This window comes from Agelaius tricolor, unplaced genomic scaffold (genome assembly GCF_023055355.1).
Source record: "Agelaius tricolor isolate 1412-34295 unplaced genomic scaffold, bAgeTri1.0.p SCAF_30, whole genome shotgun sequence".
Classification (NCBI taxonomy): domain Eukaryota; kingdom Metazoa; phylum Chordata; class Aves; order Passeriformes; family Icteridae; genus Agelaius; species Agelaius tricolor.
The window spans coordinates 2,791,025-2,818,730 of NW_027269290.1; the positions used below are offsets into that span (position 1 = coordinate 2,791,025).

Below are 27,706 nucleotides of genomic sequence, written 5' to 3' on the forward strand. Positions count from 1 at the left end.
CGAGGCCCGGTCCTCTGGGGGTGCGGAGCCTGGGCCCCCTCATGAGGGCGGGCTGGGGCTCTGGGGCCGCCATGGACCCCGCCGACCCCCGTGAGGACTACAACTCCCATCATGCCCGGCAAACAGACACCGGAAGTGGGGTATTTCCCATCATGTCTCGCTCTATCGAGGCGGAAGTAAAGCTCTTTCCCCCCCCCATCATACTCCGCTCTAACGTGGCGGAAAGTGATGGCTCCTCCCATAATGCCCCGCTCTACCGAGGCGGAAGTACTCACTCTATCACCCCGCGGGACTTCATTTCCCGGCGTGCCCTGCGGACCAGGACCGGAAATCCGGCGCCGCCTCAGGAGCCGCCCGGGCCGAGGCAGCTGCGGCCCCGATCCCGATCCCGGTCCCGGCCCCATCCCGGTCCCGGTTCCTGTCCCCCCGCCCTCGGACGCCCGGCCGCCCCCGCCGCCGCCATGGGGTGCACGCTGAGCGCCGAGGATAAGGCGGCGGTGGAGAGGAGTAAAATGATCGACCGCAACCTGCGGGAAGACGGCGAGAAGGCGGCCAAGGAGGTGAAGCTGCTGCTGCTCGGTGAGGAGGGGCCGGGGGGAGAGCGGAATGCGGCCTGCCGGGCTCTGGGGGGATTCTGGGGGGGCAAAGGGGGGGGGGCAAAGGGGGGGGGGCTCCGCCCTCAGGAAGGAGTTTGGGAATGGAGAAGTGGGGGGGATCCCTGTGGGGGCTGAGGAGGTCCCGAGGGATCCCCGGGGGAGCTGAAGAGATTCCCGAGGGATCCTCGGCAGGGCTGAGGAGGGTCCCGAGGGATCCCTGGATGGGCTGAGGTGGATCCCGAAGAATCCCTCGGGGGACTGAGGTGGTTCCCGAGGGATCCTTGGATGGGCTGAGGTGGATCCCGAGGGATACCCGGGGGAGCTGAAGAGATTCCCGAGGGGTCCTTGGATGGGCTGAGGTGGATCCTGAGGGATCCCTGTGGGGGCTGAGGTGGTTCCCGAGGGATCCCTGTGGGGGCTGAGGTGGTTCCCGAGGGATCCCTGTGGGGGCTGAGGTGATTCCCGAAGGATCCTTGGGAGGGCTCAGGAGGTCCCAAGGGATCCCTGTGGGAGCTGAGGAGTGTCCTGAGGGATTCTTGGCAGGGCTGAAGTGGATCCTGAGGGATCCCTGGATGGGCTGAGGAGGTTCCCGAGGGATCCCCGGCTGCTGAGGAGGGTCCCGAGGGTGCCCTGGTTCCCTTCCGAGGGAGAGGGCACAGCTTATCCCATCCTAGTGGGGGTGAGGGTGTTCTGGGCTGTCCTGGAGCGAGGCCCATGGGCTTTTCCCGATGGAATGTCCCCTCCGTGTCCCCATGGAATTCCGGGTGGGACTGGGCCAGGCCTGGCAGAGGCACGGCTCACCCCTGGGTCCCAGCATGGGAGGGAGGGAGGGAATGCTGGGGCTGGAATTAAATTCCTGGTCAGGGAGAAGGGGTAAAACAGTAAAAAGGATTTCCTTTTTAGCAGAGTTTTGCTGTGTTTGATCTGTGTTTTGGAGTTCTTGGAAGTGATGATGGGAGCTCAGAGGAGGCACAAACTGCCCGCCCTGAAGGCTGGGGAGCAGATTGAGATGAGATACTGGGGAGAAACTGGACACTGGGGAGGAATCCCTCCCTGAGAGGGTGGGCAGGCACTGGCACAGGGTGCCCAGAGCAGCTGTGGCTGCCCCATCCCTGGAAGTGCCCAAGGCCAGGTTGGACAGGGCTTGGAGCCACCTGGGACAGTGGAAGGTGTCCCTGCACGTGGCAGGGGATGGACTGGGATAAGCTTCTAAGCCAAGCCAGTGTAGGACTCTGGAGTTCTGTTCAAGTCCTCACAATTTTATGAGCACCACTCGGGGCTGACGAACCATCTGCTCATGCTGATTTCTCTTTTCAAGGTCTGGGTATATATTTTTGGTTATCCTGATTTTTCTGTCTCGGAGGAGACAGATGGAGTCTGTGAGGATCTGAACAGCAGCACTGAGTGGGTCCTGTTAGAGCAGGATGTGTGAAGGAACCATCCTGCTCCAGGAATCCTTTTTCTTTCCCATTTAGTCCTTTTTCTTCACTCCCTGCAGGAGCTGCTCCAAGCTTTGTACTTGGTGTGTCCATGGCAAAGCTCTTGGCTGTGTGTCAGGAGAATCCTTTGTTCTCCAGGTGTTTGTTTTGGTGTTAATAAGCAACACTTGCACATTCCCTGGAATGGAATAATTCTTTCCTCATATTTTTGTATGACATTTTTTCCAAAGCTTTGAAGCTGAGATTGGTCTTATCAGCAAACATGGAATGAGGGGGGGGAGTATCCCAAAAATCATACAATCATCAGCTGGAATGTGTTAAAAACCAGGTGAGGCTTTAGAACTCAGAGCAGCAGCTGATTTTGGGTCGCTGTTGGCTTTGGATGGCAGGAAAATTCCTGCACTTCCTGGTGTGTCTGCAGGTGAGGAGCTTTTTAGGAGCAATTGGAACATTGATCTGGACCTCCCTCTCCATGTACCTGATCCCAGGTCAGGTTTGCACCTGGTTGTCACTTGCAAATCTCTCTCAGGTATTTCCTGCTTTTAAAGCTGAGTGTGGTAATTCCTGGGGATTCCAGGAAATGCTGCAATCTCCCCACACACATCCTTCTTGATTCCCAGAAGAAATTATCTGCAGTGGGACCATCCTTTCACTGAGAGAAGGAGATGGAAAAGTCCATGAGGATTTTTCCATGGTTTGAGGAATGGGGTTTTTATCCCACATAAAACTGTCAGGATCTGCAGGGTCTGTTGTCATTCCCTGAGTGGTTTCTGCCCCTCTCAGAGAGGGTTGGTGAAAAATAGAATGGATTTTTCCTAAAGTTTGGAGTCCACACATCCTTCCCAGCTCCATGAAAAGAGCTGTCCCAGTTTGAGATGTGCAGAGTTGTGATGAGCAGGGAAAGGGCTGTGCCTGTGCAGAGGGAGCTGGATCCTTCCCAGCTGGGGTGTGAGGAGGCTGGGGATGGACCCAGAATCTGGAGGGTTGGAAGAGGAGAGGGAGAAAATGCAAATACAGTGGAATTTGGGAGAGGAGAAGTGTAATACAGCCCAAATCAGGAGATTTGGAAGAGGAATCAAATACACATGGAAATCAGGAGATATGTGGGAGAGGAGATGAAGTAAAATACACCTGAAATCAGGAGGTTTAGGAAGAGAAAATAGAGAGGAAGGTAAAAACACTGAAAATTGGGAGATTTGGGGAGAAAAGGGGCAGTAAAAATCCAGCTAAAAGTGGAAGATCTGAGGAGAGGAAAAGAAGTCAAATACCCCAAAAATCAGGAGATTTGGGAGAGGACAGGAAGTCAGAAATCCCCAAACCAGGGTTTGGGTGCGTTTCCCTTTCTCTGCTCCATAACCCTTCTCTTGAGCAGGGGAGGAAGGACAGAGAATTCCAGTTGTGTTCCCTTCTTCTGGGAGCTTTGGCTTGACTTTTTCAGCCCCTTCCACCTGGGAGAGGGCCCAGGTGCTGGAGGAAGTGGCCCCAGCACCAGGATAACTGCAGGATTGCTGGGATCAAATTAATCCTGGAGCTTCTCCTCAGGGATTTCAAGTCCCTCTGTTGTGTTTCCCTTTCACAACTCTGAAATTTGTTGGGCAATTCTAAGTTCTGGGGATATTTTATAAAACAAATGAAACCTGAACATTGAATAATGACTGACCCTGGTTGTTACAACCCTGGGGGATGTAATTATTGTTCCATGCTGGAATGCCACCAGCAGCTCTGCTGCCATTGGCACTGCCATGGTTGGAGTGATGGCAACACTGGAGTCACTCTCTGGAACAGCAGCTCCTGCTCTGGGGAGGCTGGGAGCAAGCTGGGAATGGCCCAGGAGCCCTCAGCCCCATTTTTCTCCTCCCATTTGCCCCCAGGAAAAGGCACACACAGGGTTCTGCTGGGGGGGAAAGCTGGCAGATTTTCCAGCCAAATGGAGGAGGGTGCTGGAGCTCTTCCTGCTGGGGTAGCAGCTAACCCAGATCCTCCTCTCTGCTTGCAGTGCCTTTGCCAAGGTCTGCCGTGTTGTTCAGGGCTCTGTGTGACCCTGAGGGTGAAGCTGGATTCCAGAGCTGTCCCATTCCCAAATCCCTGTCAGTGGTGGGTTTGTGGCTCTGTGGATTCCAGAGCACTCCCATTCCCAAATCCCTGTCAGTGGTGGGTTTGTGGCTCTGTGGATTCCAGAGCTGTCCCATTCCCAAATCCCTATCTGTGGTGGGTTTGTGGCTCTGTGGATTCCAGAGCAGTCCCATTCCCAAATCCCTGTCCGTGGTGGGTTTGTGGCTCTGTGGATTCCAGAGCTGTCCCATTCCCAAATCCCTGTCAGTGGTGGGTTTGTGGCTCTGTGGATTCCAGAGCTCATTCCCAAATCCCTGTCAGTGGTGGGTTTGTGGCTCTGTGGATTCCAGAGCTGTCCCATTCCCAAATCCCTGTCCGTGGTGGGTTTGTGGCTCTGTGGATGCACCAATGTTGGACTGTTTGTGCCCAAAACACCCTTTATCCAGCCTGGACAGTTTCCCTGAGTTTGGATATGCTGTATAATTATGTTGAAGTGGTGCTGCTAATTAATGCAAAAACAATTAAAAGCATGAGTTTGTTTTAAAATAACCTTAATTTGCATAATTCACCCTCCTCCACTACTCCAGGAGCCCTCAGCTTTTTCCTGACACTTGATTTTTCCAGCCTTTTTTCTTTCCTGAATTCCCCAAGGCTTCCTCAGCCCTGTTTCCCCTCTGTTTTGGTTTAAGGTAGGAAAGTGTTTTCTGGGGATGCAAACCCAGGCAGAGCCAGTGCTGCAGTTAATGATGTTGTTAGTTAATGATGTTGTTAATTGAAGTGGCTTTTCTCAGAGCTCAGCAGCTGTGCCTTGGATCCCTATTCCAGAGGATCCATCTGGGGGTCAGACCTGGCTGCTCCTCAGCTCTGGAGCTACTTTGGAATGGAAACTCAGTGGTGGGGTGTTGATGTCCAGATGTTGTCCCAGCAGTGGCTGCTGCTCCAGCACCCTCCTCCATTTGGCTGGAAAATCTGCCAGCTTTCCCCCCCAGCAGAACCCTGTGTGTGCCTTTTCCTGGGGGCAAATGGGAGGAGAAAAATGGGGCTGAGGGCTCCTGGGCCATTCCCAGCTTGCTCCCAGCCTCCCCAGAGCTGGAGCTGCTGTTCCAGAGAGTGACTCCAGTGTTGCCATCACTCCAACCATGGCAGTGCCAATGGCAGCAGAGCTGCTGGTGGCATTCCAGCATGGAGCAATAATTATTTGTGGAATCTGCTGTAGGAATCCTGCTGGGGAAGCTGCAGGGAGCTGCTGTTTCTCTGATCTTGAAGGTATCTGGGTCTGCTGGAGGTTCCTGGTGACTCATGGCCATGGGAGGATTCTCCTCACACATTCTGTTCACAAGGACCTGCCTCAGGCCAGATTGCACCAGGGAAGGTTCAGGTTGGATATCAGGGAAAATTTCTTCATGGCAAAGGTTGTTCAGCCCTGGCAGGGGCTGCCCAGGGCAGTGGTGGAGTCTCCATCCCTGGAAATGCTCCAGAAATGTGTGGATGTGGCACCTGGGACATGGATTAGGAGTGGACATGGCAGTGCTGGGACACGGCTGGACTCGGTCTCAGAGGGCTTTTCCAACCTCAAGGATTCCATGACTATAATTAATGTGACAACAGGTCAGATCTCTGTGGAGATGCAGCTCTTCCCTGGGCTCTGAGCTCTCTGGAGGTCTGGAGGCTGGAATTCCCTGTGCTCAGCTGTGGGAGCTGCAGCTTCCTCCCATGTTCTCCCACCTTTCCATGGGGTCTCTGTGTACCTTGCCCTTGATTTTCTGTTCTGCCCTTTTCCCACCAAAACCAGAGGGAGGCCAGGCAAAATGCTCCTTATCTCCAGAGTGCCTGAACCTCTTGAGTTTTTCAGGAATCAGCCATGATTAATTTAATCTCCTGGAAAAGAAAATTTGTTGCACCAGGGTCAGATGCCCTCTTTTCTGCACAGTGCCATTTTCCAGCTGTGGCATGGGAATTCTGCTGCCCCCTGTGTTGTGTGTACATCATGTACTCTTGTCAGGACATCAGGGTGAGTGTCCATGCCCAGCACTGGCATTTGGGGATGGACAATTTCCAGCAGACAGCTTGGTTGAGGAATTGTGATTCCATCTATGCTCCAAGAACCCTCTGGATATGATTCAAGTTTCATTAAATTCTGAGGCAGAGCATTGAAATAACTTTTCTCAGAAGAGCAGAGGGAGCTGTAAAGAGGAATTTTTTAATTAGATCATGGATCTAATCTTCTGGAAGTTTGGAGTGAGCAGAGCTGTGCCTGCACCTCCTGGGATGCAGCACTTGTTCCCTGCAGAAATGGGATGGAGAAATGGAATTCGTGCCTTGGATGGGGTTTGGAGCTGCAGTGAGGGACAGATACTGATTATTTTTCCAGCATGCTCTTTGTGGTGATCCCTGTGCTGTCTCCTTTGTTCCTGGGGATCCGATGCCTGGCTCTTGTTTCATGTTTTCCCAGTTGGTGTTTGGTCACTTCAGTGCATCCTTTAACCTTCTCTGGTTACCAGGATGGTGCTGCCTGGGTCAGCTTTAGAAACAAACACCAAGTGCTGGGACACAGCCTTGGCCTCCTGGAGCTCAGTGCTTTGGGGTCTCCATCCCTGCAAGCTGCTGGTGTTTGGGGAATGAGCTTATCCCTCAGCAGGAGCTGCAGGGCAGGGAGAGCCCAGCTGCATGTTTGGAACAGCTCAGGATTGTTATTCCTGCAGAAATTCAGAGGGTGTTTGACTTAGAAAAACAGGCCCAGCACAAGGTGACTCTTGATAATCAGGAAAGCTAAGAAATATCTTTTCCAAGCCCAGGTCTTCCCAATGTTCCCTCTCTTGCCAAGGTATCTGTTGTTTTATCATCCAGCTCCTGTTTTACAAGCCTTGCTTGGCTGTTTCTCTGCTGTCACCACCCAGACTGGGATCCAAAGACACCACACTTGGCCTTTTTATCCCATATCTCCAAGCACATCCATTTATCATGAAATCCTGAAATGGATTGACTTGGAATGGACATTAAGGCTCATCTCATTCTGTGGCCAGGGACACCTTCCACTGTCCCAGGTGCTCCCAGCCCTGTCCAGCCTGGCCTTGGGCACTGCCAGGGATCCAGGGGCAGCCCCAGCTGCTCTGGGCACCTGTGCCAGGGCCTGCCCACCCTGCCAGGGAACAATTCCTGCCCAATATCCCATCCATCCCTACCCTCTGACAGTGGGAAGCCATTCCCCTTGTCCTGTCCCTCCATCCCTTGTCCAAAGTCCCTCTCCAGCTCTCCTGGAGCCCATATGGGCTCTGGAAGGGGCTCTGAGGTCTCCACCCCTGGCAGTGCCCAAGGCCAGGTTGGACAGGGCTCAAAGCAGCCTGGGATAGTGGAAGGTGTCCCATGGCAGGGGTGGAATGGGAAGAGCTTTACAGCCCCTCCCAGCCCAAAGCATTCCATGATTCAGTCACCCCTGTGTGGGGCTGAGGAGCTGTGGGTGCCCAGGAGGCTGGGGGTGGTGGTTTGATGTTCAGCCAAGAGCCACACAGGGGCTCTCTCCATGGGGGTCTCCAGCCACGCTGCTCAACTGCAGCCATAATTCCTTCAAAACACTCCTGGGGGAGATCAAAGAGCTGGGAAAACAATCTCAGATCTGAGCTCTGTGCTTATAGAATGCCAGGATGATTTGGGCTGGAAGGGATTTTAAAGCTTGTCCCATTCCATCCCCTGCCATGGGCAGAGGCACCTTCCAGTAGCCCAGGTTGCTCCAAGCCCCATCCAGCCTGGCCTGAATCACTTGCAGGGGTGCAGCAGAGGGTGTTTGCTGCTGGTTTGTGGCTTTCACCAGCTCCTTTAGGAATTCCTGTGATGGTGTGTTGGTCTCCAGATGTTGTCCCAGCAGTGGCTGCTGCTCCAGTGTCCTTCCTGGTGGGATCTGCTGTAGGAATCCTGCTGGGGAAGTGCACAGAACTGTTGTTTCTCTGATCTTGAAGGTATCTGGGTGTGCTGGAGGTTCCTGGTGACTCAGTGGTCACTCAGGTCTGGCTGTAGGGGGCAGGGACAGGTTCCTCCAGCCTGATGTTTCCCAGGAATGGTGCAGAATTCCTGGAGATATTTCAACCTACTCAGTGGTCATAGGATGCTTCTAAGCTTTCAAGTAATTGTTTTGTTAAAACAGGGTTGAGGCTCAAATAATTTCAAGGCAAAAAGGAAAGCCCTCTGTTCTGGAGAGAGGCTGGGAGAGCTGGGAATGTTCAGCCTGGAGAAGAGAATGTTCCAGGGAGATCTTAGATCCCCTTACTGTGACTAAAAGGGCTCCAGGAAATCTGGAGACGGGCTTGGGACAAGGGATGGAGGGACAGGACAAGGGGAATGGCTTCCCACTGCCAGAGGGCAGGGATGGATGGGATATTGGGAATTGGGAATTGTTCCCTGTGAGGGTGGGCAGGCCCTGGCACAGGTGCCCAGAGCAGCTGGGGCTGCCCCTGGATCCCTGGCAGTGCCCAAGGCCAGGCTGGACAGGGCTGGGAGCAGCCTGGGACAGTGAAGGTGTCCCTGCCATGGCACAGGGTGGAATGGGATGGAATTTAAGGTCCTTTCCCACCCAAACCATTCCAGGATTCCTTCTTTGATTCTGAATCTTCCATCAGGGCTGCTGCTCTTCCTGTGCATGTCCCAGGTCCCTTTTGGGGGTAAAAGCCTCATCAGCTTCAGCCCACGTGCTCCAGCAGGCCCAGCAGTGCTTGGAATTCCACTGGTGTGATCCCAGGGGTAGTGTTGCTCCTGTTTTCAATATGCCATTCTCTACCCAAACCTTCCCTGTTTTCTCCTCTGGGAGCAGTGACAGCCTCCAGGTTTACCCTGTGCCATTGGCTGCTGTTCCCTCTGCAGTGAGGCTGTGGCCAGCCCCTGTGCCCTGTTTTATTTGAATATATTGTTTTTCCCATCATTCTTGTGGAACTAGGAGTGTCAGCCTAATCTCTTCTGGTTCCTGTTGACTTTTCCAACAATAGATAATTTTTTCAAGCCTGGTGGTACAACACTCCTGCTCCTTTCTCTGGTGTTTTTCCTTTTCTCCTGATTCCCAGTGCAGTTCTCTTGCTGCATGCGATTCTGTGGTGTCCAAGAGTTTTCTAAGTGTCCACTGAAATAAAAAACCTCAAGAAGGGAATATGGGATCTGTGTTACCAGGTATGGCAGCACTAGGAAGGTCAGGATGTTGGGATCTGCATTCCACACAGTGAGGTTGGAAGGAGGGAAGAGGATGAGGATTTGATATTTCATCTTTCTCCAGCTGTGGCTGCACAGGCCCGTGGGATGCTGGAGGCTGCTGGGGAGATATTGCTCATGGAACCCAATTCAGGAATGCAGTGCTGTGGAAAGCTAAGGAGGGTCTTGGTGGCTGAGGAGAGGTGTCCATGTTCCTTGTGGGATGGGATCAGTGTTAAATAAAGAAAATGTGTTGATCAGGAAGATACCCATTGGGATTTAGGGTGATTTGAACAGCTCCTGTTCCACACTTCCCATGGCTCTCAAGCCATTGGATATTTTTGGACCTGGACTCCTCCCAGCTTGGTTAAGCTGTTGTTTGGGGCTGTCTGAGGGGAGCTGGTTCAGTTTGGGATTTGGGAGCTGTAACCACAGCCAGATGATCCAGCATTGCTTCCAGCCTGCTCCTTGTGGAGGATCCTGTACATTCCCAGGTCTGTAACTCAGCCCTGGAGCTCCAAGTGAACTCCTGGGGTTACTCCTGAGCTATTTACTGAGAAATACCTGGATCTGGGAGCTCACCGAGAGCTGCAGCGCTTCAGGAGTGGGCTGGTGGAGTTCCTGCCAAATCCCTGCAGAGTTTCTGAGCTGGCTGCTGCTGGAGGTCCAAGCCACAGGCCTGTGCCAGGCCCTTCAGTTTTATCTTCCTCATTTGTACTTTAATGGATTTTCCGGTGCATCCCTGCTCCGTCCCTGGAAGGATTTGTTTCAGCAGTGACCTGGTTTCTCTTCAGAAACTTGCAGATGTTCCAGGGCTTTTCCCCTTAATTATGTGTGTGGAATTCCTTTCCTGAAGTACAGTTTAATGCAGTTTTGATACAACTTCAGGGAAAAATACCACTGAAAACAGGATTTTTAGGACCTTCTGGAGCAAGAAACTGGATGCTTGTGTCTGGAAGATGTAGGGAGTCTGACCTACCTCCTTGGAGAATTTCTAAAGCAAAAATCTAGGGTTGTGTGGAATTCCTCTCTTGGAATTCCCAGCCCAAGCTGTGTTTGTTGCTCTTTTCCTTGTAATCTCCAGCACATGGCCATGCCAAGTTGTTTGCCATCTGCTGCTCCAGGAAATCCTCTGGCTTTCTTGGGGGAAATGGTTGGATGATAATTTCCTCCCTGTGTACCCTTGGCTTTCCCAGGACCAGTGCTGACAGAGCTGCAAAGCTGCCCCAGTTTGCTCCTGCTCAGGAGGGAGAAGGGGTCTGGCTGTGGGGTCTGGCTGTGGGGTCTGGCTGTGGGGTCTGGCTGTAGGAACAGGTACAGGGGGATTGCCAGCCTTGGAGATGGAATTCCAGCACTTAGATGCTGAGCTTTTCCCTAAGAACTTGTGCTGTTACTGGGGTGGTTTGGGGTGTTACTGGGATGTCACAGGTGTGGTCTGGCGTGTTGCTGGGTGAGGTGTGGGAGTTTTCAGAAGCTGTGGTGCCTCCTGGCTCCATCTGGTTCCCAGAGGGAATGGTTGATCCCTTGTTGAAGGATGCACTGGGGACAGGGACATTGTGGAATTCTTGCCCAGTGTACCCCTGGAGTGGGACAATCCCTGTGACAAATGAGCTGCTCTTTGTGTCCAGGGTGGGATGAAGAGGTTCCTCGCTGCTATTTTGGGAAAAGGGAAGTTAAGGCTTCTGAAGCAGTTTTTCCATGGGGTTATGACATTCACGCTGAGCTCAGCCCTGGTTTCTTGTGGCAGAATGTGATCCCTGCCTGGCTGTGCTCATGGGAGCAGAGGAGAAAGGTTTGCTTCTCCTTAGGCAGGCAGAAATGTCCCATGAACACCCTGATTTCCATGGCTTGGAATCCACTCTCACATCTCCTGATCTTTGAGGTCCTCCTGGCTCCCCATCTAGCCCCTGCCTAAGGTCCCAGAGTTGAAGGCTTTGCCTGAGGTATCTGTAAGAATCCCAGTGTAGCTCTATCCACTCCTGCTGTGAATTTCTAGTGTGGAGCATCACTTTGCAGTAGGCTGCAGCAGTTTTAGTAGCATTCAAATTCCCATTTGTTATTCCCCTACTGAAGGATTCAGTCACACTGGGTGTAAACAGCACATGGAAGTCCCCAGAGGTGGTGGGAATGAAGGGTGCAGGATAAAAGCTCCTGAGTTGGTCCAATATGGATCCCTTCAGGCAAACCCTTTCCAGTGGGCTGGGAAAAGGGGAATAGCAGCTTTGTCTGGTGTGAACATCTGCAAGTGTTTAGAGAAGCATCAAAGGACAGGAGTGAGACCTAGAGATGTTGAAATTAGATCCAGAAAGGAGGAGTAAAAGGGGAATGATTGGCTGGAGTGGAGTGAGAGAACCTTCCAGGCATTGCATTCCAACCCCCCTGCCATGGCAGGGACACCTTCCACACCTTCCCAGGCTGCTCCCAGCCCTGTCCAACCTGGCCTTGGACACTCGCAGGGATCCAGGGGCAGCCCCAGCTGCTCTGGGCACCCTGTGCCAGGGGCTTGCCACCATCACAGGGAACAATTCCTGCCCAATATCCCATCCATCCCTGCCCTCTGGCAATGGGAAGCATCTCCCCTTATCCTGTCCTTCCAGGTCCTTGTCCAAAGCTCCTCTCCAGCTCTCCTGGATCCTCTTTAGGCACTGGAAAGGGCTCTAAGGTGTCCCCAGAGCCTTCTCCAGACTGGACACCAGCAGCTCTCCCAGCCTGGCTCCAGACTCATGGAATCCAGGATTGTTTGGGTGGGAAGGGACCTTCAAGCTCATCTCACCCCCTGCCATGGGCAGAGACACCTTCCAATAAACCTGGTTGCTTCCAGGGATGAGGGAGCTTCTCTGGGGAGGCTGTGCCAGGGTCTCAGCATCCTCTGGAAATTTCTTCCCAGTATCCCATCTCATCCTCCTTTTGGCAGCAGGAAGCTCTTCCTCTGTGTTAATCCCTTTTTCCCCCTGGCATTGCCCAGCTCCTGGGCCATCCCAGCAGGAGCTCCAGCCTTCCATTCCAGAGCTGCAGCTGGAGGGGAGATGTTTTTCAGTGAGTGTTAATGAGGTGCCTTGTCTGGGTGGCTTTTGCCTGAGTGAGAGAACCTGGAACAACAGGGAAATCTTCTTTAGGAATAACAGCTCACTGCCTGGCCATGGCTGAGGAGCCAGGCTGGGGCAGTGTATTGGTGAGGAGACAGTTCAGAGGATGTGGGTTCCTACTTTCTCCCTCTGAAGTAAGGTGTGAGTAACCTTGGAGAGAGGAATTCCTGCTCTACCAGGCAGTGTTTAGGGTATAGAGGGGAAGGGAAGGGTTTAAAGGAATCTGGTTGGAATTGTGCTGTATTGGCAGGGTTGGATCTGATGGGGTTGGTAGAACAGCTTGGCTGTGGTGGGAGATATTTTGGGATAATCTAAGGAGGAAACAGCAGTAAATGATGCTGAGAAGGCAAAAGCAGACAGGTCATGTCAGAAGTCCCTTCTCAGTCTGCATTTGGGGCTCTTTGGGGACAGCAGAGATTTGAACTCCCAGCACTTGGATCCTGGGAATGTGGAGGGTGGGCGTGGGAAATAAAAAGGATTTGTGTCCTCCCAGGGTGGAAGTGCTGAGTCACAGAGTGTTCATGTTTTCACACCTGACCACAAACACTGAGCTGCTCTGGGAGAGCTGGGAATGTTCACCCTGCAGAAGGGAAGGATCCAGGGAGACCTGAGATCTAAAGGGGCTTCAGGAGAGCTGCAGAGGAACTTTGGACAAAGGCCTGGAGTGACAGGACCCAGGGAATGGATTCCCACTGACAAGGGGCAGGGATGGATGGGATATTGGGATTCTTCCCTGTGGGGGTGGGCAGGCCCTGGCCCAGTTTGCCCAGAGCAGCTGGGGCTGCCCCTGGATCCCTGGCAGTGTCCAAGGCCAGGTTGGACAGGGCTTGGAGCAACCTGGGACAGTGAAGGTGTCCCTGCCTGTAAGCAGGGGATGGGATAGGATGGGATTTAAGGACCTTCCAACCCAAACCATCCTGGAATTCTATGGGTGATTGATTCCATCCAGGCTCACCTGAGTCACCTGCCCAAATCCAAGCAGGTCCAACATCATTCCTTGCCCTGCAGCTGGGGGAGTCTGGAGGCCAAGGAGCCCTCAGGCAGTGGCAGAGGCAGCTGAGCTGAGCTCCTGCTGTCACCCAGAGTGAAATCCTGGAGTTCTGCTGACCTCAGGAGCACCGTGCCTGCCTTTGGCACACTCCTGGCTGGGACAGGCATGTGGGGCAGCTCTGCTAACTCCATCAACCAGGAGAGCTGATGGTTTGCAATCCCTGGTGTCCACTGCCCTGAGCCATGCAGGAGGGACTGGGTTTGGGAGTGCTCTGGGGCAAAAAATAGGAAAACCAGGGAACTTGCTGGGTTTTGCAGTCAGGAATAACTGACCTTGTTTCAAGGGGTAATTTACCTCCCCAGGATAACTGCCCCTTCTTCAAGGGTTAACTGACCCCTGTCTAGGGATAACTGACCCCTGTCTAGGGATAACTGACCCACCCTCAGGGATAGCTGACCCCTCCCTCAGGGATAGCTGACCCCTCCCTCAGGGATAGCTGACCCCTCCCTCAGGGATAGCTGACCCCTCCCTCAGGGATAACTGACCCCTCCCTCAGGGATAACTGATCCTCCCTCAGGGATAACTGACCCCTGTCTAGGGATAACTGACCCACTCCCAGGGATAACTGATCCCTGTCTAGGGATAACTGACCCACTCCCAGGGATAACTGACCCCACCCTCAGGGATAACTGGCCCTCCCTCAGGGATAACTGACCCCTCCCTCAGGGATAACTGACCCCTCTCTCAGGGATAACTGACCCCTCTCTCAGGGTTAACTGACCCACCCTCAGGGATAACTGACCCCCACCAGGGATAACTGACCCCTGTCTAGAGATAACTGACCCCTGTCTAGGGATAACTGACCCCTGTCTAGGGATAACTGACCCCTGTCTAGGGATAACTGACCCTCCCTCAGGGATAACTGACCTTTCTCAGGGATAACTGACCCCTGTCTAGGGATAACTGACCCCTGTCTAGGGATAACTGACCCCTGTCTAGGGATAACTGACCATCCCTCAGGGATAACTGACCCCTGTCTAGGGATAACTGACCATCACCAGGGATAACTGACCCCCACCAGGGATAACTGACCCCCACCAGGGATAACTGACCCTCCCTCAGGGATAACTGACCCCTCCCTCAGGGATAACTGACCCCTGTCTAGGGATAACTGACCCCTGTCTAGGGATAACTGACCCTCCCTCAGGGATAACTGACCCACTCCCAGGGATAACTGACCCCACCCTCAGGGATAACTGGCCATCCCTCAGGGATAACTGACCCCTCCCTCAGGGATAACTGATCCCCACCAGGGATAACTGACCCCTGTCTAGAGATAACTGACCCATGTCTAGGGATAACTGACCCATGTCTAGGGATAACTGACCCCTCCCTCAGGGATAACTGACCCCTGTCTAGGGATAACTGACCCCTGTCTAGGGATAACTGACCTTTCTCAGGGATAACTGACCTTTCTCAGGGATACCTGACCCACCCTCAGGGATAACTGACCCACCCTCAGGGATAACTGGCCCCCAGCCCTGCAGAGGTTTGTTAGCCAGGTATTTTTTGCATTCCTTGACAGAAGGAAGGCTGCTGGGATGCAGATGTGCCTGCAGCTTTGGGATTTCACCCCGTGCCAGGGGTCACTTCCCACCTGGTTGTTCAAGGCCTTTCCTGCCCAGCTCAGCTTCTGGTGGTGCTGATGCACTTTGGCTGTGTTGGCCTGGAGTGAGGGATGGGAGCTGCTCTGTTGGATAAATCCTCACCCCAGCTCTTCAGACCTGCCTCCCAGCTGGCTGCCCTTGCTGATCTCTGGAAATTGAGAAATTTCAGGGGTTTTTAGCCAATGATCTCATGGTGACAGTTGGCATCTGTAAATAAAATCTGGGAAGGATGTGCCAGGACAGTCTGCTGGAACTCTACTACCAGCAGCAATGCACAGGGAATATCCTACTCCAGACCCCATCAACTGCTCTGTGGGAACTGGAAAAAGCACATCCTGCTTTTCCTTTCAGTTTCATGGGGTTAACTGGATGGTTTTTGTGCTTTTCAGGTGCTGGAGAGTCTGGGAAAAGCACCATTGTGAAGCAGATGAAGTAAGTGAGTGAGTGCAGGCTGCAACCTTTTGTTTTTGTGGGATAAAAAATGTCTGGTGCCCTTCTGGTTTTTGGCTTGGGAATAATAAACTGGTTTCCTTCCAGGATTATCCATGAGGATGGCTACTCAGAGGAGGAATGCAAACAGTATAAAGTGGTTGTGTACAGCAACACCATCCAATCCATCATTGCCATCATCAGAGCCATGGGGAGGCTAAAGATAGACTTTGGGGAAGTTGCCAGAGCAGTGAGTATTGCATTTATTTCCTTAGCCTGAACTTGTTAATGAATCCTGGAATTTCAGTCTAGGCCAGAATATGTTTTTCACAAGATTAAGTAGCAAAAAATCTGTCATAACTTCAGTGGATTGTCAGTACAAAACATCAATATTTTACTGAGGTTCTGGGTAAGAACATTTAGTAGTTTGAATGCTCAAAAAAAAAAAAAAAAAGAAAATCCCCAAATCTTTCTCTAAATTATTTGAATTTTTGGGAATTTTGAGGTTGAAGTTTTGGGATGTTTGAGGCCCTGCTTTCCCCCTCCTCTCTAGCTCTGCTCATTCCCTGGCCTGTTTCTTGCATTTATGTCCTGCACTTTGAGCTGGAAGTCAGGAAACCTTGATTGTTGTGATGGTGGGAAGGGCACAGAAGGGGAACTAGGGATTCCTGGAAATGTGCAGGAGAAAAGAATTGTGTCAGCACAGGGCTGCATTGTTACTGTTCTGCCTCGTGCAGCAGTTCATCTAGCCCCAGATAGTTTGAATTTATGGTATTTATTTTGGATTTATGATTCCAAGTCCTGGCCAAAGGGCACATCTTCACTCACATATTCACCCAGGCTGTTGTTCAGCTGCTGCTTCAAATCTTCCTGGAGTTCTCTTCCACCTTCCTTGGTGCTTGTTGAAGCTGAGTTGGGATCTTGGAGCTGGAACAGGGAAGATGCTGAATTCAGGTCCTTTCTCATTACCTGCCCATGCTGAGGTGGCTTCACAAGAGCTGAATCCCATAAATTTTCACCATCCCAAAGGGCAAAAACCCTGCCATGCTTTCCCAGGAAAAGGCCAAATGCATTGAACCATGGAGTGACCTCCAGAGATGCAGATTTGGCTGTTAACACCTCAATAAGGTGGATTTGGGATCAGCACCCTGAGCTTGGCACATGCAGGGTTTGGGGCTCAGGGGAGAGGAGCTGGTGTTAGGAGGAGAATGCTGGGGTAGGGGAAGGTCTCTCACAGGTGCCAGAAGGACCTGACAGGTCTGATCAGGGTAGGAATAAAAGCAGAGGGGGCTGTAGGGCAGTCTGGGGTTCCCTGTCCTAATCCACTGGATAACCTGGACAAGAGCCTGGTTCTGTTCTGGCTTCTGAGGGGGATTTGTCATGCTCAGATCCCAGTCAGTCCATTCCATCTCCTGGTGAAATGTTTTATTAAGGAATCAGGCTCCCTCACTTCTGACAGCTCTGGCAGCAAAAGGCAAATCCTCAAAGCTTTGGTCCCTCTCAGAACTCACTTTTTTCCCTTTTCCTGGTGCTGTGCCACACCAATAAAGGTTTTCCAAGTAAAAACTCTAGGTCAGTTCATTTTTTTGTAGTGGCACATCAGCATCTCCACCTTTTCTTGAAACATGGCACCAAGTGACTGAAATCCCATGGTTTTAGTGGGGGTGGAAGTGCTGTGGCCATCCCTGACCAGGGCATTTCACCCTCCAGCCTGGAGCCCAGGGCATTTCGCCCCCCAGCCTGGAGCTTCTTCCCCACAATTCCCTCTCTGGCTGCACGAGGTAAACAACCCCATGACTTTTGGGAGAAAGCTGGCTGGACTGGGCAGTGATGAATGAATGCAGAGGTGCTGCTGTTGGTGGGGAAGGTGTGGGTGCACGTGTCAGGCTGTGTGTCTGTCCTGCAGGACGATGCCCGGCAGCTGTTCGTGCTGGCTGGCAGCGCCGAGGAGGGCATGATGACAGCAGAGCTGGCTGGAGTCATCAAACGCCTCTGGAGAGACCCTGGAGTGCAGGCCTGCTTCAGCAGATCCAGGGAATACCAGCTCAACGATTCTGCATCCTAGTAAGGAACCAACACCAGCTCCTGGGCTCTTCCCAGCTCCCACAGTGGTCCCAGTGTGGCTGGAGCAGGGTGGGACTGGGTGGGAGGGTCCTGTGTGCACTGGTCTGACTGGGTGACACTGGGGATGGATTATTGTTTGTCTTCTCTCTGTGGAGCACTGGGGGAAACCCCACACTGATTGTTTTGTAACATCCCACAAGTATCAGGGAAAATTTTAAAACTGCCACTTTCCTGACATTCAGCTATTTTCAAAATGGGATCCCCTCACCTGGCAGGTCAGTATTCTCAGTTTTCTCTTTACAGCATGGTGAATTTAATCCTGGAGTGATTTGGGTTGGAAGGGACCTTTGAGGTCTCATCCCACCCTCTGCCATGGGCCTGGACACCTTCCACTATCCCAGGCTGCTCCAGGCCCCATCTCCTCTGACCCTAAACACACCCAGGGATCCAGGGGCAGCCTCAGCTCCTCTGGGCACCTGTGCCAGGGTCTCCCCACCCTCCCAGCGAGGGATTTCATCTGGTTTTGAAAAATGTGATTTTTGACCAACTTGCTGGTTTCATGGAAGAAACTTGGCATCTTGTGCTAAGGTGAACATGAGCCCAGGTGTGCCCAGGGGGCCAAGAGGCCAGTGGCACCTGGCTTGGGTCGGGCACAGTGTGTCCAGCAGGCCCAGGGCACTGATTGTCCCTCTGCCCTTGGCACTGCTGAGGCCTCACCTCCAATCTGGGCTCACTTTTGGGTTTCTGATGACAAGAAAGTCATTGAGGGGCTGGAGTGTGTCCAGGGAAGGGTCTGGAGCACCAGGAGGGGCTGAGGGAGCTGGGCAAGGGGCTCAGCCTGGAGCAAAGGAGGCTCAGAGGGGCCCTTGTGGCTCTGCACAGCTCCTGCCAGGAGGGGACAGCTGGGGGGATTGGGCTGTGCTCACAGGGACAGGGACAGGATGAGGAGAAACAGCCTCAGGCTGGGCCAGAGGAGGTTCAGGTTGGACATCAGGAGGAATTTCTTCATGGCCAGGCCTTGGCAGGGGCTGCCAGGTGAGGTGGTGGAGTTCCCATCCCTGGAGGTGTTCATGGACCAGCTGGACATGGCACCCAGTGCTCTGGGGTTGGATCCTGGAGGTCCTCTCCAAGCTCAGTGATTCTGGGATTCTGTTGAAGTGACAAGTGCTTGGCTGTGTCACCTCCATTGTCCCTGCAAAGGAGAGCAACACCCTTAAATTTTAAATCTGCCACTTTCCTGACATTCAGCTATTTCCAAAATGGGATCCCCTCACCTGGCAGGTCAATATTCTCAGTTTTCTCCTTACAGCTTTCCCTTTCCTCCTGTGCCTGGCACTTCACAGGCAACACTGCCTCCAAACTGTTCTGATGCTAAAATCTTCTTGTCCCATCCTAAAATCAGCACAGCTGCTGAACAACTGGAAGGTTCCAAGTAGATAAACAGGCTGCTAATGGAATATTTGATGAAATGCCTCATCTTTTTCCAAGGGCAGGTTGGTGCAGGAAGGGGAAACTGTTCCTTTGATGAGCAAAACAGTTGTTGGTTTTTTCCTTTTTTTTTTAACTCACATTCTTGGTCTCTCTGCAACAAATATTTGACACTGTGAAAGGTGATTTTCAGCATTTCCAGCTGAAAACTTATCTCAGTTTAAGTTTGGGGAAAAAAAATGAGTTTTCATTTTAAGCTTGGGAAAAAAAAACCTTGGAAAAATGAGTTGGGAAGAGCTTTGTGGAGAAGTTTTAGCTGTACCACAGCTCACTGCCTGCAGGGCTTTTCTGTTCAGAGCATATTTGAGCTTGAAAATAAGGCAGAACCCTTCTTAATTTGCAGCATCTTGGCAGGGGTTTGGATTAAGGGAAGGGCTGATGGGAGTTTTCTTGGATTTGTGCATGCCTTTGCAGCAGGAAAGGAGGAAATTCAGGTTCCAAGGGAGGAAAGAGATTGATGAGGAGGGGGAAAGGAAGGAATGATTGAATGGAAAGATGGAAGAAGAGGAGGAAAACTTAAGGACTTGAGCAGAGAGCAGGAATGGAGCTGAAGGAGCAACCTTGGTGTGTGTCTGGATGGCTTTGGAAGAGGAGGAAGATGAAGGCAGCTGGAGAAATGGGGCAGATTGGGAAAAGAGGGCATTACCCTGCTTTTGTGGGTACCTGCTTGACCCAGCTCCCTTCCAGAGGTGGGATTTTGGAGGGTTCTTCCTGTTCCTGGCTATTTGCCACCCACTGCTGGTGTCCTGGCTGCTGTGAGGAGCTGGCACAGCCTGGGATGGGGATTTTACACCCAGGATGAGCCACCCAGGCATTTCCTGAGAAGTGCCCCAGGAAATTCAGCTTCCTGTCCCAAAACCACAGGAAGTTGCACCAAACCAGCTTGGTGTTCTGATCCATCTGCAGCTTGGCTGCTCTGTGGTTGGGAAATGCCAGCAGTGGGTTGATTTCCTCATGGCAAATTCACCCCACTAAAGGGCTGCTTCTTCCACAGGACTTGCAGAATTCCCAGGATTTTCCTCTTGCTCCACACATGGCTCCTGACCCTGCCTTATCTCTGGTGTTCCCTGCTTAATTCCCTTGTCCATGTTTAAATCATGGAATATCCTGAGCTGGAACAGACCCACAAGGATCATCAAGTCCAACTCCTGGCCTTGCTCAGGACACCCCAAAATCCCACCCTGTGTTTGGGGGGTTTTTCCATGGATGAGAGCATTGTCCAAACACTCCTTGAGCTCTGCCAGCCTTGGGGCTGTGACCATTCCCTGGGTCCATTCAAGTGCCCAACCACCAAGGAGGGATGTCCTGCACCCCTTTTTGTGGTGGGATGACACAGGCTTTGTCTCACTTCTCTTGGGAATTTCACTTCCCTGTTCCTCCTACAAACAGCCCTGGAACCTCAGTGTGAGCAGCTGGTAAATCTGTGCCCCATTTGCTGGTTTTCCAGCTGAAATCCAGTTCTGTGCTGGGATTCCAGACCAGTTCTGGCTCCTCAGCAGATTCTGGGGCTGAGACACATGGAAAGGAGGAAGAGAGGAGCAGGCAAGTAACTGCTTGTGAAAATCAGGTAGCATCAAGAGCAAGGCTGCTGTGGCAGAGAGCCAAGCATTTCAGCATAGAATTGTTCCAAAAACTCCCCTTCCTGCTGTTTCCTGCATCATGGGCACTTCTGCCTTGTGCAGGCAGAGCTCCTGCCTGTCAGAGCACTGCCCTGGCAGGCTGGAGATGGTATGGGAGGAGAGGAGGTGGAGGATAACACTAATCCAAGCAATCTCTCCTGGAATCCTGGTGTTTTCTGTGTTTTCTTCTTTTTTATTTTTTAAGAACACTTGAGTAGCTCCTGGTCCAAGCTGTTGATGTGGAAATGCTCAGTGCTTTTCTCAGCACATTCTGTTAAGGCCCCCTGCAGCTACCCTGGCTTTTGTGGAATGTTGCAAACATTTATTTTTTTTAACTTGCCTTTTTGCAACTTCCTATTTATCTTTCCCTCTGATGTGAGCAATGAGTGTGTGGCTCCCAGCTCCTGCCTTCAGCCAGGGCTGTGAAGAAGCATTTGGGACCTCTGTGCCCACTTGGGGAAGGGACTTAAATCCCATCTGATTCCATGGGCAGGGACACATTCCACACCTTCCCAGGCTGCTCCCAGCCCTGTCCAGCCTGGCCTTGGGCACTGCCAGGGATCCAGGGGCAGCCCCAGCTGCTCTGGGCACCTGTGCCAGGGCCTGCCCACCCTGCCAGGGAACAATTCCTGATTCCCAATATCCCATCCAGCCCTGCCCTCTGGCAGTGGGCAGCCATTCCATGTGTCCTGTCTGTCCCTGCTCTTGTCCAAAGTTCCTCTCCAGCTCTCCTGGAGCTCCTTTAGGCTCTGGAAGGGGCTCTGAGGTCTCCATCCCTGGAGCTCTCTCTTCTCCAGGCTGACCATCCCCAGCTCTCTCAGCCTGGCTCCAGACTCATGGAATCCCAGAATGAAGGGACCTTAAAGCTCATCTTGTTCCACCCCTATGGCAGGGACACCTTCCACTGTCCCAGGCTGCTCCAAGCCCTGTCCATCCTGGCTTTGGACACTTCCAGGGATCCAGGGGCAGCCCCAGCTGCTCTGGGCATTCCATTCCAGGGCTTCACCACACTCACAGATAGGAATTCCTTCCCAGCACCCCCTCTAAAGCCCTGTTTGAGGTGGAGCAGGGTGAATGTGAAGGATATTTCCATTTCACACCTCTCCAGATTTTCAGGATACTTGGAAATGTCACCAAGCACATAATGCTTTAAGTTGTTTTTGTTCCTAGTTTTCATACTTTTCCTGGATTTCAGGCAGATCCCAGCCTGTGGAAGCTGTAGGTAATTATCTGCAGTCTCATGGGCAATTAGCACAGTCCTGATCAACCTTCCTCTAGTCCTGCACATCTCCTTGTGTTCCCAAATGCCAGTTGTGGCCTAAATTCCCTGACATTGTGCTGGATAAAACTTACATTATTTCTAAGTGAGGTTTTTCCTTCTCCTCCTGTTCTCCCCTCCTCTTTTTTCCCCTCACTCTTTTTTTCCCTCCTCTTCTCTTCCACCCCCTTTTCCCCCTCCCCTCTTTTTCCCATCCTCCTCTTCCTCCCTCCCCCTTTAAAGACTTTCAGAGCCATTTTTGGCCCTGAAATCCTCCTTCTCAGCACCAAAAGGAGTGAATTTTAAGGAAAATCACCCTTGCAAGGTTGCTGTGAGCAGGATGAGGAGAGGAGCTCTGTTATCTCCTGTTCATTTCCCAGCATCCCTGCCCTGCCCTCTGTGCTCCCTGGAGCTGTCTGGGTGTGGGATGAGACAGGACTGGGATGTTTCCTCATCAGACTGGAGCTCCCAATGCAGTATGAGCAGAGCTGGGCATGTACAGCCTGGAGAAGGCTCCAGGGAGACCTGAGAGCTCTTTTAAGTTCCTAGAGCTGGGAGGGGCTTTGGACAAGGGCCTGGAGGGACAGGACACAAGGAATGGATGGGATATTGGGAATCAGGAATTGTTCCCTGGCAGGGTGGGCAGGCCCTGGCACAGGTGCCCAGAGCAGCTGGGGCTGCCCCTGGATCCCTGGCAGTGCCCAAGGCCAGGCTGGACAGGGCCTGGAGCAGCCTGGGGCAGTGGAAGTGTCCCTGCCATGGAATGAGATGAGCTTTAGGGTCTCTTCCTGTTGGATTAAGCCATTTTCTGACCCAGAGATGGGGTAACTGAGAGGTGTTTCAAAAACTTCTATTCCATTTTCAGTCTCATGTGAAGGGTGAGACAATAGAGATGTTATAATTCACACCATTACCATCAGAAACCAACTATTTCCTAATATATTACAAACTTTTCTTAGCTTGTCAGCTTTAGCCACACCATGCTGTAAATACCTTAAAACCAATCATTTAAAATTTCCCCATGTAAGTCCTATTACAATATATCTTTTATAATTTTATTTCTCTAAAATATCTAATTTTATTTAGAAAACCATCCTTTGAAACTTATTTCTAGTTCCATTTCTCTCTCAGCAATGTTTATCTTGTTCCATGGCATTTCTAAGTTAACATTTCTTATCTCAGAATTTACTTACAGTTACATACCATGTGAGCCTTCTGTCAGGGTTTAAGAATTTTCTATAAATCCATTTCCCACATCTTCCCACAAAACCATCCTGGAATTCTGGGATTCAGTGATGCCAGCCTGGCACAGGATGTCCCAGGAATGCTTGGAGAGTCAGCAGGACAGACAAGTGACACTGTAGGCTTGATCAGCACTTTTGTTGTACTTAGGGCTTCATTTTAAGCATGAAAAAAGAAGGAAAACAAGCCCAAGTTGGCTTTTTGGAAGCTTGTGGTGTTGAAGGATGAGGAATAGTAAACACAGGGATCCCAGGTGAGGAAGGAGGGATGCAGCCTCAGCCTGATGGAGGTGAAGGAGGTGGTGGGAAGGGATTGGAAGTGCTTGGGATGAGGGGAGACACAGCAAGGTCAGTGTTTGCTCTCAGAGCTGTTTGTGAGGGGTGTCTCTGTCTGTGGTACTGGGAACAAAGAGATTCTGCTTCTCCAGCTTTTTGGGGTATCCTTTTTAAGTTCCCCTTAATCTGAAATACAAGTGGCACTAGCTGGGCTCCACAGCCTGGATTTTTGGGAGGGCACAGCTGCTTCCTCTGCCCACACTTGGCAGGACTTCCAGGGTTTCCCAGAAATCCCCTTTGCTGGGTTTTCCAACTGCTTATATTGCCATGGGATTTGCCCTTTAGGTCTCCCTGGAATTAGTCTGGCACAGTTTATTGTTCCAGGCAGCACCACTGAATCTGATATGCTTTATTCCCTGATTGAGTTTGTTTGCCAGCTCCATTCCCCCCTCCCTGGCTGCTCCCACAGCCTTAATTAGGAATTATTCCACTTTCAGTGCCCATTGTTCCAAGTGGCTGCTGGGAGCAGGTGCTTTACAGCTTCAGCTTGGGCTTGGCAGTGCTGGGATAAGAATGGGGCTCTATCTTAAAGGACTTTTCAAAACAATTCCATGATTTATCATATCAGTGGTGTGACCTGTATCAAAGCCAGGCTTTGAGGAGCTGCTGGGTCTGTTCTTAGCATTCCCACTGGGTTTTGCTACACTGTGTCTCAGCTAAACTTACACTGGTGGGAGGGAGAGAGGAGAAAAAATTCTGGGCATGTTACTGCCTCAGCAGAAATATTACTTGGTAGAAGCTGAGGAGGGTAAATACCTTCCAAATCATCAAACTGAAACTAAAGCCAGGCCCAGCCCTGGTCACACAGCAGCTCACAAACCTGCCCTCCTTCTGGAGCTGAGACAGGGATGAGAGGAGTGGCTCTTCCTGGACTAAATGCACTCTCTGTGGGAAAAGCCCCATGGCACTGGGCAGGTCCTGGCAGATCACTGGGATCTGGGCTTTGGAAACAGGGCAGGGCTCTGCAAGTCCTGGCCAGGGCGATGCTGGAGCTGCTGGAAGAGGGATTTGTTGCTGGGGTTCCAGGCACATGGGAAGAAGCAATTCCTGGCTGACAATGGATCTGAGATAATAATCTGTGATTTGGGAGGGTTTTTTGCCCTCATCAGAGCCCCTGAAGCCTCCCAGTGACACAGGGCTGGGGTGATTAAAACCTGCTCCCAAGAAAGAGCACAGCCTGTGCCATCCCTGCAGAGCTGTGGGATCCATCTCACCTCTGTGAGAGCAGGAGGGAAGAAAGCTCAGAGGTGTTGCTGGCTGGAGTGGGATTTCTGATCTGCTGGGAATCATCTGTACCTCGTGCTGCTGTGTCTGAGAGCTGAACTCCAAAAGGAATGTGCTTGGGGCTGGAATTACATGAGGTCTTGATGGGAAAATTTCTGCAAGGATGTGGCTTCTTCCAGGGCTGTATCCTCAGAGTCAGCTTGTTGGGGAAGGGGGTGACTGGATCTGCCTGGTTTGGGATGGTTTTTAAGGGGTTTCATCCCTCCCTCCCAGCTCCTTTGATGCATCCCTGCCCTTTAACAGCAAACCCTTGGATTTATTGCCTTGTGCTTTGAAGCGAGAGACCTTGACTGTGGCTTGCCCTGGGAGATCCAGCCCTGGCACAGCTCTGCATTCCCTCCCTACCCTCCCCAGCCAGCTCAGCTCCACCAGCACTACATCCAAGGTCATCCAGGGAGGGGTTCAAATCCCCAAACCCCCAAAACATCCCTCAAGACAGCCCCAGGGGGTTGTTTGCTTCGAGGGCTGTGCTGTGTGAGGGAGATAAATAAATTCTGCGCTTTGTTCTGCAGTTTATAAAAGATTCATGGCTGAGGCAGCTGACTAAAAAAAGCCTCTTGTGTTGTCTCTTCTGGTTTAGTTACCTAAATGACTTGGATAGAATATCCCAGCCGACCTACATTCCCACTCAGCAGGATGTGCTGCGGACCAGAGTGAAAACTACAGGAATTGTGGAGACTCACTTCACCTTCAAGGACCTTTATTTCAAGTGAGTGAAGGGCTGTGCCCGTGCCCTGCACTGGGGGCACACCCCACACTTGCTCCTGGTTTAACTGTCCTCCTTCCCTCCATTATCCTCTCCTCACTGGAGAGACCAGTTTGACTTTGATTTGCCTTCTGTTCTTTTCAGCTGCTTTTATGTTGGAATCGCAGACACAGGTACTGACTGCTCGTTTCCAGGACCCAATCCCAACAATAATACTAAAAGGACACTGACTGGAGTTTGAGTTTGAGTTTAACCCTTTCCTCAGAGCAGAGGAACCCAGCTGTGTCCGTAGCCAGGCTGTGGCTCTGGGATGCATGGTGTGCTCCATGTGTTCCTCTGGGCATTGCCAGCCTGGGCCTGGCACTGCAGGGGCTGGGACTTCCCTGTCCCCTCTGCTGATCCAGTCCCTGGCAGGCTGTGGATCCAGCCTGCTCCTGGCAGTGTCCCTTTACATGTCACTAACGAGCTTCCTCTAACCTCAGAGCAGGCTGAGGCTGCATCCCTCCTCCCTCACCTTGGATCCCTGTAGCTCCCCTTCCTGCTGCTTAGGAATTCCTTGCTTCAGATCCCACGTGTGCTCCTGACAAACAGCTGGAGCCCCACAGCATTCCTGTGCTGGAGGGTGTAGGACAGTGCAGTGCCTGTGGCTCAGCCCCTTCCCTCTGTCTGTGCCAGTGGTTTGGTCTTTCCTGCTCACATCCCTAAAAATCGTGTGTTGGCTTCTTTACAAATGGGCTGTGAAACACTTTGATGGAGTTGCAGCAAAATCCATGTGGTGCTTCTAAAATCCAAGGATTTTAACAGGACCCCAGGTTGGTTTGGATTGGATGGGACCTTAAATCCCATTCAGTCCCACCCCCCTGCCATGGGCAGGGACACCTTCAGCTATCCCAGGTGGTTCCACAGCCTGTGCAACCTGGCCTTGGACACTTCCAGGGATGGAGCAGCCACAGCTGCTCTGAGCACCCTGTGCCAGGGCCTCAGCACCCTCACAGGGAAGGATTTATTCCCAATATCCCACCTAACTCTCCCCTCAGGCATTCAACCTGTTCTGAGAATGGGGAGCCATTCAACCTGTTCTGTCCCTCCAGGCCCTTGTCCCAAATCTCTCTCCAGCTTTCCTGGAGCCCCTTTAGGCACTGGAAAGGACTCTCAGGTGTCTCTGGAGCCCTTTCTTTCCCAGCTCTCCTGGATCCAGAGCAGAGGGGCTACAGTCCTTGGAGCATCTCTGTGGTCTCTTCTGGAGAAGGAAACTTTTACACAGTTTTTGGGAGAACAGCATTTTGGCTTCCAAACTGTGCAATTTAAGAATATTTTAAACAAAAATGCCAAAACACTCAGCATCATCAATTTATTTATGCAGCTTCTGATCCATCCAGGGAATAACTTGTCTCCCTGTGGTGATGGATCAGGATTAGCATCTCCAGTGCATTCTTTAATCATCTCCACCTTCCTTCCTGATCCTGCCCAGAGCCATTGATCATGTGCAGGGCCCCAGACACACGAGGTGCTGTCCCAGAGGGATTTGCTCCACAAAGGGAAGCATTCATCCATCAGAAACCCTGGTGCTGCCAGCTCTGCTGTGATATTCCATCTCAGACATTAATAATGGGATGGGGAAGCTGCAGTGACTGGAATTGGGATGAGCTGAGGTGTCAGGGATTCTCTTCCTTCATGAATCTCTCTGTGCTAATGGCAAATGATTCAAGGCATGGAAACATCCTGGATTCTCACAGAGATTTCCATCTTTCCTTCTAGACCAGAGGGTTAGATAAAAGGTGGGAGTTAGTTTGGGATCATTAAATCCCCCCTTGGACAGCTCCTTATCTGCTCTGGGAGAAAATCAATATCTATGACTTAATAACTCAGATATTAACTTGATTTAATTAAATCCCACTCCTGGGCTCTCATCAAAATATTTGGATGAGCAGGGGGGCTGGAACTACCAGTGACACAAATTTCTATTTAATTAGAAATTAATTCAATTTATACAGAAATTCCATAAGCAACTGCTCAGCCTTTAACCTCTGGTACCTCTGATTATTTTTAATAAATGAAATTATTTCTTAACCCCCTTAATCTTTTCCTGGGTCCCAGCAGGAGCTTGCAGGTAGTGTGTTCCCAATAATCCATTTCCTGTGAGAAAGTGTTTGGAGTCCAGTCAAGTAATGAGTTGTTGCTAAGGAAGTAGGAAAGAGAACAAAATCAGCAGAGCTCTGGATGTCAACTTCCAGTTCTTCCTGCTGAAAACCAGACTCATGGAATGGTTTGGCTTGGAAGG

The 27,706-nt window shown here is 51.7% G+C and overlaps 1 protein-coding gene across 1 annotated transcript in view; it reads left to right on the forward strand.

The window, feature by feature from the left end:
- Nucleotides 1-309: 309 nt before the first annotated feature.
- The window catches only part of GNAI3 (G protein subunit alpha i3), a 31,521-nt gene continuing 4,124 nt past the window's right edge, over nt 310-27,706 (forward strand). Inside the window, exons 1-5 of the mRNA XM_071450307.1 lie at nt 310-579; nt 15,390-15,432; nt 15,538-15,679; nt 17,336-17,493; nt 25,300-25,428. Coding sequence (XP_071306408.1) covers nt 462-579; nt 15,390-15,432; nt 15,538-15,679; nt 17,336-17,493; nt 25,300-25,428 — 590 coding nt within the window. The 5' untranslated portion in view covers nt 310-461. The remainder of the gene's footprint in view (nt 580-15,389; nt 15,433-15,537; nt 15,680-17,335; nt 17,494-25,299; nt 25,429-27,706) is intronic.